This window comes from Falco naumanni, chromosome 3 (genome assembly GCF_017639655.2).
Source record: "Falco naumanni isolate bFalNau1 chromosome 3, bFalNau1.pat, whole genome shotgun sequence".
NCBI classification, from domain to species: Eukaryota; Metazoa; Chordata; class Aves; order Falconiformes; family Falconidae; genus Falco; species Falco naumanni.
In genome coordinates this window covers 40,220,085-40,236,646 of record NC_054056.1, presented here as the reverse complement: position 1 = coordinate 40,236,646, position 16,562 = coordinate 40,220,085, and the positions used below count along the sequence as shown (strand labels likewise).

Below are 16,562 nucleotides of genomic sequence, written 5' to 3'. Positions count from 1 at the left end.
TGTCTGAGTGACAAACTTCATCCTCCTGTCCATCTAATTTCCTTCATCGCAGCTCAGGTCCACTGCCTCTTGTCCCTGCTCTTTTCAAGAAACACTTTACATGAATCCATATGGATATAGTACTTTTTTTCCTGAATGGCAAAATCCTATGATCAAAAAAGGGCTGGAAGGGACCTCAAGAAGTCATCTTGTTTCACCCTCTGCTTTAAGACAGGATCAACTATACCAATAGTTCATGAATGTTCTGATGGAAATGCAACAAGACTACACCATTGCTTTGCTAGCCTTACAGTAAGATTGGTTTTGAATGCATAATCCAAATTTCTCTTTCAGTAGTTTTAGACCCTAACCTTTATCCTTTTTGTACTTACAAACTGTTGTTATTTGAACCATAAAGAGCAGAATTAGATTTATTGGAAAAAGCCTTTAGAGTTCACCTAGCCCAGCTCTTTCTCCAAGTACAGCCAACTGCTAAGTTAAGTCAGGCTGCTCAGGACCTAGTCCCAGTGAGCCTTAAAAACCCGCAAAGGTGGTCTGAGATCCTACCACCTGTCTGGTTAACCTGCTCCAGTGCTTCCTCAGGGAGTCTGTCTACATTGTCTGCCTCAGCTTTTCTGCAGAGGGAACCTGTATGTTTTAATTTGGTTTTCAGAGTGCTTTCGTTTTTTTTCTGAAGGTGATGTCACAAAAACTAAATCTACCAAGGATGCTCTAAAGTATTAGGAGACTCACCCTGTAAAGTTTACAGATCCAAAAATCCAAATGGCAAGGATAATCTACTTTTTTTTTTAATATGAATTCCTAAGAGAATTTGCACAAGAGTAATGTATTTTGTAACAAGAAGTAGATATAAGACTTCCTAGAAGCACCAGTTTTAAGCATACTACTCCCCCAAGTCTGACACACAAATCTGGTGTCAGCGCTAGCAGCCAGAATACTCCAGTACCCAGACCAGTACCTGCTGGCTTCTTGTCCCACAATCGTTCTCTCAACTACCATTTAAAACAGTTGCAGCTACCTGCTGCCAGTGCTTTTGCTCTCAAGCTCTGCTTCCTGCCACATTATATGCACTGGAAAAATACTCTTACCTTCTTTGCTTGTGCCCTGTATACATCCCACTTGCCAATCACAAGCCTTGCTTCAACATCTCCTGGGGATCAAGGGCAACCCAGGCAGAGCAAAATGCAAATACGGTGCATTACATCGTTCTTTTCTGCCAAGTTAATACAGTAAAACTAAGGGGGTGAAAGGGAGTGATTAGCGGGGGAAAAAATACAAGGAAAATCATGTGTGGAGACTAGGACTGGACAGAATACGAGGCAGCAATTAGGTTAGACTGTCAGGTAACAAGTCTTAACGCAGAGGAACACCTAGTTTTCTGCGGGTTTTAATTTTTTTCCTGTTGTTATGCCAGAGCTAGGTCAGACACAGTGTTGCCTGGCATCACGGACGGGCTTTGCTTCAGCTAGGCACTGAGCACAGACAGTACTTCAGGTGTGGAAGCCATGATGCCAACAACATTAACATACCGAAATCCCCATTAAGGCCTTCAGTGGGCTAGGTAGGTCTGCTACAGAACACACGCACATGGTGCAATTTTAAAGCTCCTGCCCAAAACCACAAAGCTTTGCAACTAGAAAAAGTTAATAAATTCATTTGCTGGGGCAAAAAAATGCCAAATTACATCTGGAAGGACAAATGTAAGCACAAATCATTCAAGTTTCACAAATCCCCAAGATCAAGAGAGGTCCTCTTGTTTCCACTGTAAAATTAGTCTTCCACATGTGCACTATGCCCACGGGTAGTGCACCCAACATGCTGTTTTGTGTTGGAACTCTTATCTATGCACAGTTACAGATTTCACGTAAGTTTGCAGCTAACCAGAAACACCTCAGGTGGCAATTGCTGACCCCCAAGATCTCCTGCTACAGGTACTAGAAAAGAAGCTTTCTCCAAAACCAAAATACCAAGTTAACATTATCTTCAGACACAAACTTTGAACAGCCAAGTTCTGACATACATTTTATTTCTATCACTCCAAGGCTATTGTTTGGAGAATGAACTGAAAGCTACGAGAGTAGCAGACAACAGAAAAATGCTGGATCTTTTTTTTCCAGATTTTTATTCAACAATCTGTTTACAGAAAATGAATAGAACAAAAGCTTACATTAAATACTACAGAAAATGTTAACATTGTTGAGCTAGTCCCCAAATATGCTCACTTTCTATATCCTCAGCCATCTGCACTGCAGTTCATTGAACAAAACAAGAATATACGAAGGCTTTCTTGGCTGCAATTCATTATGACACATGAAAACTGCAGCCCCTGACAGGCTCCCGTTCAGTAGAATTTGGCAAGACAAAAGCAGTCAACTGTTTTGTACTGTAATAAAAAAACAAAGCAGTTTACAAATGAAAAACAGTCAATACATTTCTCTTAAAAACAGATGAGCCCACAACCCTGGAGCACACTTTTCAGAAGACAAAAAACATGATTATCTGCTCTGGAAATGTATTTTGTGGGAAGTGCTATGTATGGATGACCTGTAGGCACCTGTATCTCCAAAACCTTTCAGGAAAGCAGAGATTACCATAGGAAGTTTCAACTGCAATCTTTTGAGTAGAACTCTTCAGAAAGATTCAGTAGCTTCAGACCAGAACTATCAGCAATCATCAAGCTCCTTTACAGTCCATCACTGCCATTTTTAATACAGTTGTTATGACAGCTTGGATTCCCCCTCTCTCCCATCAATGTTTTTATAGAGTGGTGTCAGTTTATGGAATTGACATCTTTAGACCTATCAAAGACCAACTTAAGGAGGAGGATCTTCTCCTCGAATAGCTTTGTACTTTGCCATGTCTTCTGGGAACACTTTTGTCAGTTCTTGAATTAACAGACTTTTAAATTTCTGGAAAGAGAAAAATGTATATACATCATCTGCACAATTTCTTTAGATTTCATCAAGCAATGTTATCTGATGAACAGGAACATCTGCACACAACACAGTTCTACATTTCAGTGACCTAAGAGAATGGTTGTTCCCCACCCCCAAAAAAAAAAAAAAAAACAAAACCAAAAAAAACCCCCCCACACTGACCCAAACCCCCACACACAAACCAGGAAAGTTACTCTTTAGAAAATTCACAGAAAATACTCAAGTGAAATCCACTAGGAAAGCACTAAACTAAAATGCTTTTAATTTCCCATAAATTAACTATTTTCACCTAAGAAAAACAAAGTAGTTGGACCTCTCTGGTACATCAATATCTGTCTGACTTTATTAAGCAAAGCTGATAAAGGACATGTCCTCTTGATTTGACATGGAATACTCTCCACCTCCAAAAAGGAACTTACACGTAGCTTAGGAAGAATTACGTATTTCTACAACTTTACAAGCACAGAGCATACCAAAACAAAGAGCAGATTAGAATGTATGGAGATACATCTACATTCTGCAGCACAAATTGCCATCCTCCACACTAATTTTAAGTTCAGTCAAAGAACATTCTGAAACACAAACAGCCCTTTCTCAAATCTCACTAAACTTCCTTTTCTGTGTTTTGCAGCAGTAATTCCAGCAGTTAAATAGTATAAAAGAATGCTTAGGTTCATATTAAATGAAAGTGCAAGTTCAGAAAACCCTGAACACTGGCATACCTTTTCAGTAATTTTTATAAAGATTAACTCATGCTTATATTTGATATTTTTATTTACGTTTGATATTTTAATACTCTAAGATCCATTCAAGACAGGAACAATATCCCTTCTGTTTTGCTTGTTTCTAAATTTACAAACATCATTGCTACAAGGTACATTAAAACAGTGCGAGGGGTTCACTAGTATTCAAATGAAAACAACAAAAAAACCACACACACAAAAAAAGACCTGTAATGTTACATACATCTTTAATCAAAATAAAATCATAGCGACATCTCCATCTCCAGCTGTGGGATGAATTACTATTTCCTTTCCAGAACAGGCTATATTAGCATCAGTTAAGATACAGGGATGCAGAGCAATTCCTAATACAAATCACCTAATAAGGGAATAACTGCAAAAGTGAAAAACACCCACATATTTATAGAAAAATTAAATCTTATCAAATACACTATTACATTGGCATTGCCATTTCTGATTTACCTTCATTGTGTCAATTTTTCCTTTTACTTGCTCATTTTTTGCCAAAGCTCGCTCTAGACACTCTTTAGTGTAAAGCTGAGGATTGCGGCCTTGATCTATGTATCTGAAAATAGAAAAGATACTACCTAAACGATCATATTCCTACTAGGATGTTCTCCAAAGTATAGAATTACTCACCTTGCTGTCTTTTTGTTATTACTGTTATCTGAAACATGTGTTTTAAAAAACACAGTTTAACTCAGCCATTTTCAAAAGAGAGCTCAAAGAGGAGTAGGCCATGGACAGCAAACGTCTATCTTGGTACACTGTTTTAAATCTGTTTCTAGAAAGCCTGAAGCTTTGAAAAAAGTATTAAAAGCAAACAAAAAGTAAAACTAGCTAGTTCCTCAAAGGCATCCATTCACATGAATGGTGAACGATGGCCCTTTTCCAAGCAACTGAAAGGGCACTAACCATAAAGTACTTCAGTTAGTACATGGTGAGCAATAAGCACATAGGAATATAGCACCCAACAATTCAAGGACGAAGAGGAAGAATACATACCATAGTAAAGAGTAAAAATTAACACACCTGTATTAACAAACCTGTGTCTTTTTGCTTTGTGGTGTGTCTGACAAAGGGAAATTACATCAGTGAATGAAGAAAACAGAACGTTTAAGACTGTCATCACAGATTTACAGATAGAGTGAAAGCGCAACTGCAAAGAGTCCTGTATAGCCACTAATACACTAGAATATAGTGAGCTACTGACATTTGGATTTACAAGTAACACCAGTAAATTAACTTGTCAGCTATATTGTAAAAGCGGTCTTGTATCACTCTCCCTCTATGTTCATGGTTTTTTTAACGTTCTAATTCTCTGCTAACAAGACTACCCATACTGAAACTAAACATCTAAGTACTGGCCTAATTTATTTTCACCTCCAACTTTAAAGCGCTGATTCTAATCTTGTGTAAAAGTATATTTCAAAAATGAAAGCTTACTTACTAAATCACTAGATTTGACAGAATCTGTCTGACTGCCTACACATGTAAATATAAATTACAGTTTAAATAATATAAATAATATGTAAGTAAATTTTATATTTATATGTATTTATATATATATAAAATAGTAAAAAAAGGAGGTCCAAAAGCAGGTGTACAATTTACCACTTCTTTTACCCTTCCACCTTCTCACAGGCTGCAGGTACTTCTCACCTGCCTGCTGACATTCCCGTCAGGCATTCAGAAACAGGCAGCCCTCAAGGAAAACACCCCCGCCGCACAGACACGCCACCTCAAATCACACCGACCACAGCACCCTCCCTTCCAGGTACAAAGTTACTTACTCAAAAACCTCCAAGGGCACGCTGATATCGTGAAGCTGCTGCCGGCATTTGTCGATGTCCTGCAAGCCCGTCACCATGAAATTCCTGTAAGGAGAAAGCGGGTCGGGTTTAGCCAGAGGGGCGCACCGCGCTCACCCTCACCCGGCTGCGAGGCCGCTGACACGACGCCCAGCGAAGGGGACCCTGGCGACCCCCCCTGCCGCGACCCCCACGCTCCGGTAGCGCGGCAGGGTGCCCGGCCCGCCGGCAGGGCCTCCGGCACCCTGAGGCACCGGGCTGGGGGCGGCGGCAAGAGCCCCGCGGCCCGGCCTGGCCACGGAGAGGGGCGGCGGAGCGGCGGGCCCCTCACAGTTTCTGGTTGAGACCCGTCTGGCTGCTGGGCTGGAAGTCGCTGACGATAATGCCGAGCTGCCGGATGTTCTCCACGAACTTCTCCAGATGCTCCTCCAGAGAGTCGAACTTCTCCGCCACCGCCATCGCCGCCGCCACCGCCGCGCTTCCGGCCGCTCGCGCACGCGCGGGAGGAGGGAGGCGGGGCAGCTGGTGCGGCGCCCCGCCGGCCCCAGGCCGCGCCCCCACGCCCGGAAGCCACGCCCCCGCCCGCGAGCCACGCCCTCCGCGCCCCCTCCCGCCGCCGCAACTCGGTGGGCCGCTGCCCCGGCGCGCGGGTGGGTGCGCGCGCCGCGCCCCCCCCCGCAGCTCGGTAGCCGTTTGGCGTTGCTGGTGGTTCGGCTCCGTGCCGCGCCTCGCTGCGCGGGGTGGGGGGGCTCGGCTGGGCCGGGCCGGGCCGGGCTGGCGGGAAATGAATTGGAGACACAAATGAGATCTATAAACCCTAAGCTGCGCAAGTCATTATTTGCTTTGGGCGTCCCGGGGTCATCAAACACGTGATCGTAAATAATGAGAAATATGTTTTACCCTGAAGGTAATCAATACTCAATTATAATTAGCACCTTTTATAAATGCCAGATAATTGGAGTTTGACAATAGGGATCATTCTGTAGCCCTTGGCACTGCTTTCCTTTCCTTTGTTACCATATGACATCTCCAGGAATGTTTCAGTAGATCCCAGTGGAGCAGGAAGCACACAATGTGATTAATAACATCTTCGAAAAAAATTGCCAGCACCCCCTCGAAACGGTGGGTCCTGAAAACTCCCTAATCGCTCTGGCCTGCCAGAGGTGGGCTGCTGCATCCAGGTCCTGAAGCGCCTCTCTGCTTGGCTTCTTATAGTTCCAGTCTTTCTTGCTAGTCCACTCCTGTAGAGCTGCTGTAATTGACTCTCATTGGGGCTTTTGGTCAATTACCCTTTTCTCAGTCCTCAACAAATAGTAGCACATTGCTTGTATTTTTAGACCACCATTTGGAATCTCTCCGCTTTTGAGCTGTTCCCCTTCCTGCATTGTGTAGCCATTAAAATGTGCATCATATTTAGACCCATCCAAAACTTGTGCCTGGCTCCGATTTGCTTCCCACCCCCACCCTGTACCAGATGTTGGTTGAACCTGATCCATTTGCAGCGCAGAACCCACTCCCTTCTCGAAAGCTTTTCAAAAATGTGGCTTCGTGCTTTTCCACAGGCTGCCCTTTCACTGCTAGGTGAGGTCTGCCCATGGCTGTCCTATCACTTCACTAAGTCCCACCAAATTCCGCATTGAATTACTTGCCTCGTTATCCACAACTGCAAGCTGCTGTCTTGCTGCTAAGGGCCAGGGTCAGGGATCATCTCTGTGATGTCCTTAGCACAAAGGGACCCAACTCGTGGGTAAAGGCCATACATGCAACTGCAATATGGGTAACTGCATAGATCTAACGAGCAGATATTTTTCTGCCTGTTTCACACCTCGTGTCTGATCAGTAGATATGCCCAGCCCATGCCCGATCCCACTCACTAAAGGAGCTCTCAGACTTCCCTTTTATCTGGTAACAAAAATGTACACCCAGAGTTCAGGACACCTGGATTCTAACCTCTCTTTTTTATCCACAAGGATCAGAGCCTACAAAAAGCTCTGACCTCAGAGGCTAGGATATATTTAGCAGTGGGGTCTGTTCGGTCCCTGGGGCTGTTCTACTTTGTGCCAAAATGAAGTATTGCTTGAGCAATGGGAAAACAGAGTTTGGCATACCACACAAAAAGAAATGGAGGACTTCGTGATTGATTATCTGATAAGGGTTCATTACCTTCCCTACCTGTCTTATGTCTGATAAGGGTTCCTTACCTTCCCCACCTGTCTTATGTCTGCTAATTACGAGTGTTTTTTTCTAAACTGTGTAAGAAATAGAAATGGTAACAGACAGAAGTTCACTTGGTAATAAAAACCACGATGGAAATTACCTGGTGACAAAATAACAGTCTATATTAATTAATCAAGCTATCATCTTCTCTGTGGGAAGATTATCTGACATGCTTAAATTCTTGTGGCATACCACAATAACTGTATGTTTTAAAAATACCTTATTTCCAGTATGTCTCTTTCCAGTTGAATCTTAGATCAGTCCAGTAATGTCGGCAGATAAGAATCTGATGCTTTGATTCACAATGAAGGATTTGAATGAATGTTTGAAATGAGCTAAAATAAAATAAATAGATATTATATTCAATCAGCAGATTTAATATATTTTATGCATTTGTAGCTAAAACTTGTGACTGTTTCTGTTCCACAGTGAGAACCATCAAATTCAGCAATTGTTAATTTATTGGATGTTATCTTTTTATTAGTTTTATTTTTCCATTTATTGTATCAATGACAACAACAAAAATGTAAAAAGTGCTCTAATGGTCAGTTTCTGTTTGGGATTACCATGCTAGTTGGGTCCTTGTTGAATATTCAGGAGTTCATATGATTAAGTATGCTAACCCAAAACTGAAAAGTGAGTGACTGTAGAGAGCACTAAATATTAAGGAAAATAAAGTGCTGTGTAAATGTGAAATTGTGAAAACAATCCTAGGCTGCAAAAAGCATTTAATCAGTTCTAGGCCTTGACAAGTATTTCCATCCTATGATAAAACAAATCCATTGTCTATTGATCAGTAGTTGCTGACCATCCTGCTTCCATAGCTGGCAGAACATTCTCTGGGCAGCAGAAGTCCCAAGATTATGAGATTTTAATATTTTGCACTGATCACATGAGAGATTTTGGTCTGAGGAACAGAATAGCTTTTTCTAATATTTGGGAAGGAAGAATGTAGAATATTGTGTACTTACCAGATTAGATTTGCATTTGAAGAAGTGGGGGTGGGGGACAAATTTTGAAAGAACAGTCTAAATACATGTGATTGTGTCAGACGTGACTCTGCAGGCACAAGAGGCTGGGTTTCAAACAAAAAGAGTTGCTTTATATTCATCTTTGCTTATAGGCAAACACATTCAACAGAAGCACGGAGCAGAATAACTTGCTTTAAATTCAGCAGAAAAATGGACTTTGAGGTACTATTAAGGCAGCCTCTCCTTCCTGTTTGTGGGAAAGCCTTTGGCTGTTGGAACTGAGCAAACATGGTTTCTACTTTGCTTGTGATGATTGAAATCTTATAGATGTCCATTACCACATCTAACTCAGGTAAAGTATCTGACAGAAAAAAAAAAAAAAAAGGAAGTTGAACATGAAATGTAGAGATATCCAGCCCATCTTAAATCTATATTTACTAGGCTGGTTAGGTTAGATTAATGAATTTTGTTAGAAAAATGTGTGAAGTGCTCTTAAGATTAAAAATTGCTATAAATCTATTACCAGTTGTTAAATTTTTCTCTTGATCACCAACTTGGGCAGTGTTTTCCTATTTGGGGGGGGGGGGGGGGGGGGGGGAAGTAAAACAAAGAAACACATGTTCCAATGGAAAGAGAGAGAAAGAGGAGACAGAAAATTATTAATAGGTACATAGAGACAGAAGGATTTTGAAAGGAAATATCAGGATTCATGGTGTAAGTAAGCATATTTCACTCCTACCCTGATTTCCATACAAAGAGTGAGCAATTACTGGCTTGTAAGCTGGGCATCTGCACTGGGCAGTTAAGTAGGGTTTGTAATAAAGGATAGAATGAGAGGCCATGTGGATCAATATGACCCATTTGGGAAACGTAGCACAGATTACATAAAAGAAAAGCCTGGTTTGCAAACCTTTAATGAATTTTTCAAGGGGTCAGTAAGCATGTAGATAAGAGCGATCTAATTGATACAATCCACTTGAATTTGCCATCAGCTTTTGGTGAAATCCTTAACCAAAGTATTTAAGGAACTAAAGCAGCAGAATAAGGGGAGAAATCCTAAACTGAATAAAGAACCAATTGTCAGATAGGAAATGCAGGATAGTAGCAAACATCTAATTTTTGTAGGGGAGAATCATTCCCAGAGAAGATCTGCAGGGAACTGAGCTGAAAACTGTGCCCTTCAATGTGTTCATGGATGACCCAGAAAAGAGATCAGAAGGTGCAATGAGAAAATTGGCTTATAAGAAAGTTAGTTGGCAGAGTGAGGATGAATATGGATTACAGAAAACTGTAGAAGGACCTGAAAAGGTTTGGTGGCTAGGAAAGAGTTTCAGAAGAAATGCAGACAGATAATGTAAAGCGAAACACACAGCAAGCAAAAAAATCCTGGTTTCACATGAAGATTCGTGGCCTCTTGACCATTACCATACAGGAGCAAACTCAAAGACTGAAATATAAAGTCCCATGAAAACATCAGCTCAGGAGTGGTCATTAGGAATTGTTAGGAATTTGAGAACAAGCAGAAAATGTCATTGTGCTACTGCATAAATCCACAGTTCACTCCAACCTTGAATACTGTGTGCAGTTCTGATTCCCTGGAGTAGAGATGGAACAAAGTCAGAGAAGGGCTTCCAAGATGACTGTAGGTGTGAGGTGGCTTCTGTACTAGGAAAACACAAATAGATGGGGAATCTTTGGCTTGAGGGAGAGCCCACTGAAGAGAGCTATGGCTGATACTTTGCTGCGTCTACAAAGCCATGAGTGGTCTGGAGCTTAAACTATCTTCCAGAATGAAAACTAGGAGCCATCAAATTGCAGCCAACAGGAGACAGCTTCAAAACATGCAGAAAGAGGTGATGTTTGTCATGCAAGGTTTAGCAGCCTTGCAGGACTATTTACCAGTGGATGCTGTGGACAGCAAAAGTTTAGCCAGGTCAAAGGGGAAATGGGACTATTGCTTGGTAGAGAGAATCAGAGACAGGAAGATAAACCATACCTGGCTCAGGAAATCCCATGAGCCAAAGGTAGCCCAAGCCCAGGAGAGGTCTCACAGAATCTCTTTAGCATTTGCTTCTGGTTACTGCTGAGCACAGGATACTGGCCCAGATGGAGCTTTTATCTGAATCTGCATGGTTACTGTTAACAAGATCTGCCTGCCTGAATTTTCAAACAATGGCCTGTGCTGTGCAGGATGCAGACCAATTGCATAGTGGTTTCTTACCAAGCAGAGCATAAAGCCGTTGATTTATGTGGCCTTCAGGTCTGGAAAAAGCTCAGATCACTGTTTTCTTATTTGGTGGTATATATACACCAGATAAATGAATTCTGCAGTGTAATATGGCACAATGCAGTGTTTAAGATTAATTACTGAAAGTGCTGGTATTGTCACTTTTTCTTCTCAGAAATTTAAAAAGTGGCAAATAATTCATCTGTTTGTCCATCTCTGGAACTGTGATTCTCCTCTGAGCTCCTGTTTTCTGCTGCTGGCCAATAAAGTGGAAGAACTGAATAAAGAAAACAAAACACATGGAGTTCCAATGATGCATGTCTTCTTTCCTTCTGTCTTTCTCACTTTCTGTCTGTTGCTATTTTCTTCTGCGTGGTTGTATCTAATGCACCAATTGCTTCCTTCTCGTTCTGCAGACCCAGAAATAGAGGTTGAAATTTCAGGTCATTAACTGGGAGCATCACCTGCCTAAGAATTCCATTTTATGAGCCAGCTATTCTTTGTTTTAATTACAACAGATGATAAGCAAAAGAGAAGCAGGGATATAGATGTAAGCAGCACAGAGAACACCACTTATCTGCTCTTGATATATCAGGCTGATGGTATTTACGTTTAGGATGTTCTTTGACTCACTCAGAAGCATGCTGTATTTTCACATTTTACTGCATAAAAATAATGTGATACAATAAAATAAACAATTTTTTAAATCCCACTATTCAGCTGAATAAGAAGTGTAATTATTTTTTCTGTACAGATTTGGTATCTAGCAACTGGCTCATTAATGACTTGAAATAATACGTCTTACACAAATTAGCAGGATGATGCATTTATGTATCATGGCTGGATCTCAGTTTTATTGAGAGCATCTAAATTTATTTATTTAAGAAGCAGCAGGAGCAGGGTTTTGTTCTTACAATAATTTTTGCTCTTCCAAGTCCTGTTAAGTCTTGAGATCTTCTGGGACCTGATCCAAAGATAACTGAACCCCGTGAGACTATTTCTATTGATGGCAAAGGATATTGGATGACAGTCTGTTCTCACAACTCTGGCTCCAAGGAGGTCAGCAAGACACAGCAAAAGACTTATATGTATGTTTCAGGACAAGAATGTTATTTCCATAGTGTAATGACAATCTAGATCTACCATAAATTAAAAAAATTATTTCATATTACCCTTAATTTCCCATAAAAGATTAATTAATTTTGTTTTTTAAAAATGTGTTGAGAAATCAACAGAATTATCTGGGTTTCTTCCGCTGGAGCATTATTCTTATTCATCAGACTCAGTTTATATTGCATCCATATTGCTGTCATATGTCATTTAAAGCAAAATTAAGATCTATTCTTCCAAAATGCAGAGTTGCTTTCAATATTTACCAAGTAGCTTCATGTGATTTTTTTTTTTCCACGGGCGTGGGAAATACAAACATATATTGTACTTTTAGAAAAATATTCTTCTCGTTATATAATACCAACAAGTAAGGCTGATTTGCCTCTCGCTACCTGTAACTCAGAATAACTAGTGCACCGTATTTAAAAATAATACTTTTTTCATTACCAGAGATTCAGTAAAGAAAGCATCAGAATATCCCAGGCAGCAAAATTTACTAAGATCCCAGACCATGTGTGCCAGCAAGTGAAATGGACCTGGGACCAACCACTATCCAGCACTGAGTCCAACTGGCGTGAAGGAGTTATTTGTATTGTATTTGTATTCCAACTCCTGAAATGTGCCTGAAAGCAGTTCTGGAAGAATATTGGTGGTCTGGATGAAAAAGCTGGCTGGGTACCTTTGTAACAGTTAAACAGTGTGGATGCCAGTGTTCCTGGGTTTGTGCCCTTCCCTGGCACTCTTCATTTTTCTAAGGTGGGTCTATTATTCATGGTGCACAAGAAAAAGGAAGTAATGCCTACACGAGTTCAAACCAAAATAAATCAGAAAATAAGAATCATACCTGTAGCCTGTGGTGAAAAGTGTTTAAACAACCAAGTTGTGCCAAGCCATGGTTACGGCCAGTATGGAGCTACCAGCACTGTTGCCTTGGGGCTGGGAATAGTCCTGGGGCTTGTGCTGGTGTCCTGCAGGAGGGGCTGGAATCAGTGAATACTGCAGGCTTCAGCCTGATCAACATGAAGGGTCTTTAAACAGGTTTGACTTACAGAAGTTGCCTGAGGAAGACTCTCATTTATAGCTATCGATTCTTTCAACACCCGTCTACCTGATGAAGAAATGCTTTATTGCCCCATTAGTTTTGTTCTCAGATATCATTTCTGTGCTTTAATCAAATAATTGAATCATCATCCAGACTTCTCTATGATAAATTAAACACGCTGAACTTATTACATCGTTTTCTTTAATGACTTTCAGCTTTTTCAGTGTTTCTATTTTTTCAATATCAAAGGGAAGATGACCTGCACAACAAAATCTGGCATTGGTCTCTGCAGAGGTATTGGTCCCTGTTGTCCCATGCCTTGCACTGCTCACATATCCTTTCTTGTTAATGCACTGCAGGACTGCAAAATTCCCCTTTGCCACAAGATTCCATGGGAAGCTTGTGTTGATCCGCTACGTTACAACCCCTAACTTCCTTTAAAGTTTGCTGCTATAGAGGATATAGTCTCCAGTTACATGAACTCGCACAATTTGGTCTTAGTAAGATCACTTTGCAAATTGTTTTTATTAAAATGCATTTATTTTACAAACACTACTATTCAATTTAGTCTGCCTCCCCACTATTTATGACTTCACTGGCCTTTCCGTACGCTCTTTCTTTTATTTGCAGTGTTATATTTACTTCCAGATAGTCAATATAACTATTAAATTATGCCAGCAGCCAGTAGCAGTCCCCTGGGGAACTCTGCTGGCTATATTGTCAAATAAAATCCTACTCGTGAGTGGCTCCAGGAGCAGATCACGCCTGGTCTGCCACATTGCTCCCAAAAGTGATTTCAGAATGATTAGACCAGCTTGATGTGAGACATATTCCAGTTGAAGCCTGGCATAAGGGATTGCTCCAGGGTCCTGTTCTTACAAACTGTGTGGATGAGATTGTGTCAGATTTGCCTTGCTCAGCCTACTAGTTCAACACCATCCCAACTGGCCTTATGTCTCTGCGTGTCGCCACAAGCCCTGTCTCAGGCTATACCATGTACATGCTTATCATCTTATTATAAAAACACCATTTTCATGGTCATTCAGTGTCCCTCACTTTCCAAGAGGGCAGCTGTAGTAGTAGCACAGGCTCTCCGACTGCTTTCTGTAGCATGGAGGCTGAAAAGATGGAGTAGGAAAAGCACCCTCTTGTGCTGACCATCTCACATATAGCTTGGCTCTTCTCTGTGTCTACTGCTTCTCTTTTGCCCCCCAGCACAGATTTTTAGACAAAACCTCAGAGCACCACTGTGCTCAGCCCTCTGGGGAGTGCCTGGTGGCCCTTCTTCCCCAGCAGTTCTTCTGAGGTGTGGTTTCAGTGCGTCCAGGCAAAATACCTCTGAAAAAAAATGTGGCCTAGAGATGGAGGTGTTGGCAGAGAAAATCAATATGAGCTGTCATATAAAATCAATATGAATGAAATTCACTGTGGTGTGTTGATGCTGAGGACCAACGTATCTCCTTTGGTTCTCTGCCCTCCACGGACAATTCTGAAAGGGAGCTGCAAGTTCTGCCTGATCTCACCTTGGCAGACACATGCTGCTTGGCAGAGGATGGAGAAACAGAAGACACTGAGTGTCCCAGGGGCCGTGATAGAGAAGGCTGGTTGTGCACAGCTAGGGAACAGCCTGCCCTGCTGCCAGGAGAAGGCTGAGGGAAGAGGAAGGGACCATCTGTTCTCAGAACAGGAGGACTTGGTTTACTGGTGGATTTGGCAGTGCTGTTAGTGGCTAGACTCAATGATCTTAAAAGGTCTTTCCCAACATAAATGATTCTATGATTCTATGAAAGCAAATAAGACAAACTGATTCAGGAGTTATTTGGTCTCCTGCCTGCTCAAGACCCTGGTGCTTACTGGGTTGACATCAACACTTCCGCTCTCTCTTTCCTTTATCACCAGAAGCACAGTGGCAGACTTGCTTACAGTCTCCTTTAGACAGGTACCACAGGTACAGGGATGAGGCCTTGGCCACGCCTCATGAGACACTTTCAAAAAGAAACATACCTTACCTAGAAGCCTGGATAGATCCTCTTCTTCTGGTTTTCACATATTTTTCTGCTTTTTCATTTCATATACAAATGCCACCACTGGCTCAGAGTCCAAGAATATGTGTGATTCTTGTGGCAAGATTTGTTAGGATGGGTGGAAGTGGATGAAGACCCAATTTAAACCCCTGTCCAGCTCTGTCACTATGACTATATGCCATGAAGGTGAAGTAAACAACCAACCTGCACTTGTCAACTCTCTTCCCCGCTAGAAAATGTCTGTCTGTGTTTGGCAGGGGGTGAGAGGAGACCAAGCTGGGAAGCTGGTTGAGTGGTCCAGCCTTGGAGAAACAAAGAAGGTTCTTCAGGGTGCAGCCCCTGCCTTCTCCTTCCCCTGATCTCCTGTGGTCCCAGTAAGAATGACATTTAGCCTCCAGCTCACCCATGCAGTCACAACGGTGCTGGGCCTTCTGTGTCCCTCCCAACCTGGACTTCCCTGTAAGCCAAGCCCCACACTAGGCGTTAGCTCCCGGATCCTGCTGTGGTGGATGGATCATAGTGGATATGCCTCTCAGAGGCTGGCATGGGAAGCTGAGGCAAAATTTTGTTTGGACTGAGGGAAATCAGGTGAAAACCAGAAATAATAGTGAAAGTTTTCAGGAGACTATCTGTCTTACTTAGGAAAGGCACCAGTTTTACCAGGGTTCATGGAGGATTGTGCATCTTGCTTGTGATTTTTGTTATAGAGGTACGGAGACAGAATCTAGGACCAGGGAAAAGGGAAGGGAGGCCAATCCTATTCTGGATTACTGCTGCTATGCTGCTGAGCATTGGTTCAGTGCCAGATGTGCTCATGTGGCCTCTCTAGATCTGGCAACCCTGGCAATGGCAGTACCAGGCTTGGTATTAAAAGTGGCAGAAGCTCACCTTGCAACAACAGAAAAAAAAAAATCTGAAATGGCCAAGCAGCATTTTTGTGTAAGGTGCAGTGGGAATACAAAGTGCACACTGGGGGCTTGCTGGCTGTTGCCACCTTACAAATCGCTGGGCAAATGAATATGCCACAGAGATTGCAGATATTCAGAGATCAGTCTACATATGCATCTGAAAATGGCCGAAGCAGATAAGCAACACCTGGTACAGCATAGATACACTCAGAGGTCATGAAGGCTCATGTCAGTGGGTGAGAAAGAGAGCTTGGCCTCACTGGGAAAGAAAGACTGAGGCAACGTTAAGTCAGTCAAACTATGAAGGCAGTGGTGTTGCATGTGATTCTGCTGTGACAGCCAGCTACGACTGCGTGGTTGTGTTTGGAATAAGCACTACCCATCTTTTTTGTGTTTAGAATAAGCACCACTGTTGTATTCGTGGGTTTGGTGTACACAGACTTAATTTAATTTGCTATGAAGGCATGTCTTAAACCCAAGATGATTTTCTGTTTCTATTTTCCATATCTTAGTCTGGAAACAAGAGTGTCTTGGGTCATCCATTCTGTCTCAGACATCCAGATAAAGCAGTAT

The 16,562-nt window shown here is 42.0% G+C and overlaps 1 protein-coding gene across 1 annotated transcript; it reads right to left on the bottom strand.

Moving 5' to 3' along the window:
- Positions 1-2,009: 2,009 nt before the first annotated feature.
- Positions 2,010-7,086, bottom strand: MED10 (mediator complex subunit 10). Its single transcript, XM_040585807.1, has 5 exons — positions 6,955-7,086; positions 5,822-6,264; positions 5,473-5,556; positions 4,142-4,244; positions 2,010-2,909 (listed from the first exon to the last, which is right to left on the bottom strand). Exons 1-5 carry the CDS (start codon positions 7,084-7,086, stop codon positions 2,814-2,816), a joined length of 858 nt encoding a protein of 285 aa, XP_040441741.1. The 3' UTR covers positions 2,010-2,813.
- Positions 7,087-16,562: the final 9,476 nt, after the last annotated feature.

Bases quoted from the DNA above. Each gene is read 5' to 3' on its own strand.
- MED10 (XM_040585807.1), bottom strand. From the start codon at position 7,086: ATGGGCAGACCTCACCTAGCAGTGAAAGGGCAGCCTGTGGAAAAGCAC. The intron at 4,245-5,472 runs GTAAGTAACTTT...TTCTATTTTCAG, and splicing joins GTGCCCTTGGAGGTTTTTGA to ATACATAGATCAAGGCCGCA. The intron at 2,910-4,141 runs GTAAATCAGAAA...TTCTCTTTCCAG, and splicing joins GAAAAATTGACACAATGAAG to AAATTTAAAAGTCTGTTAAT.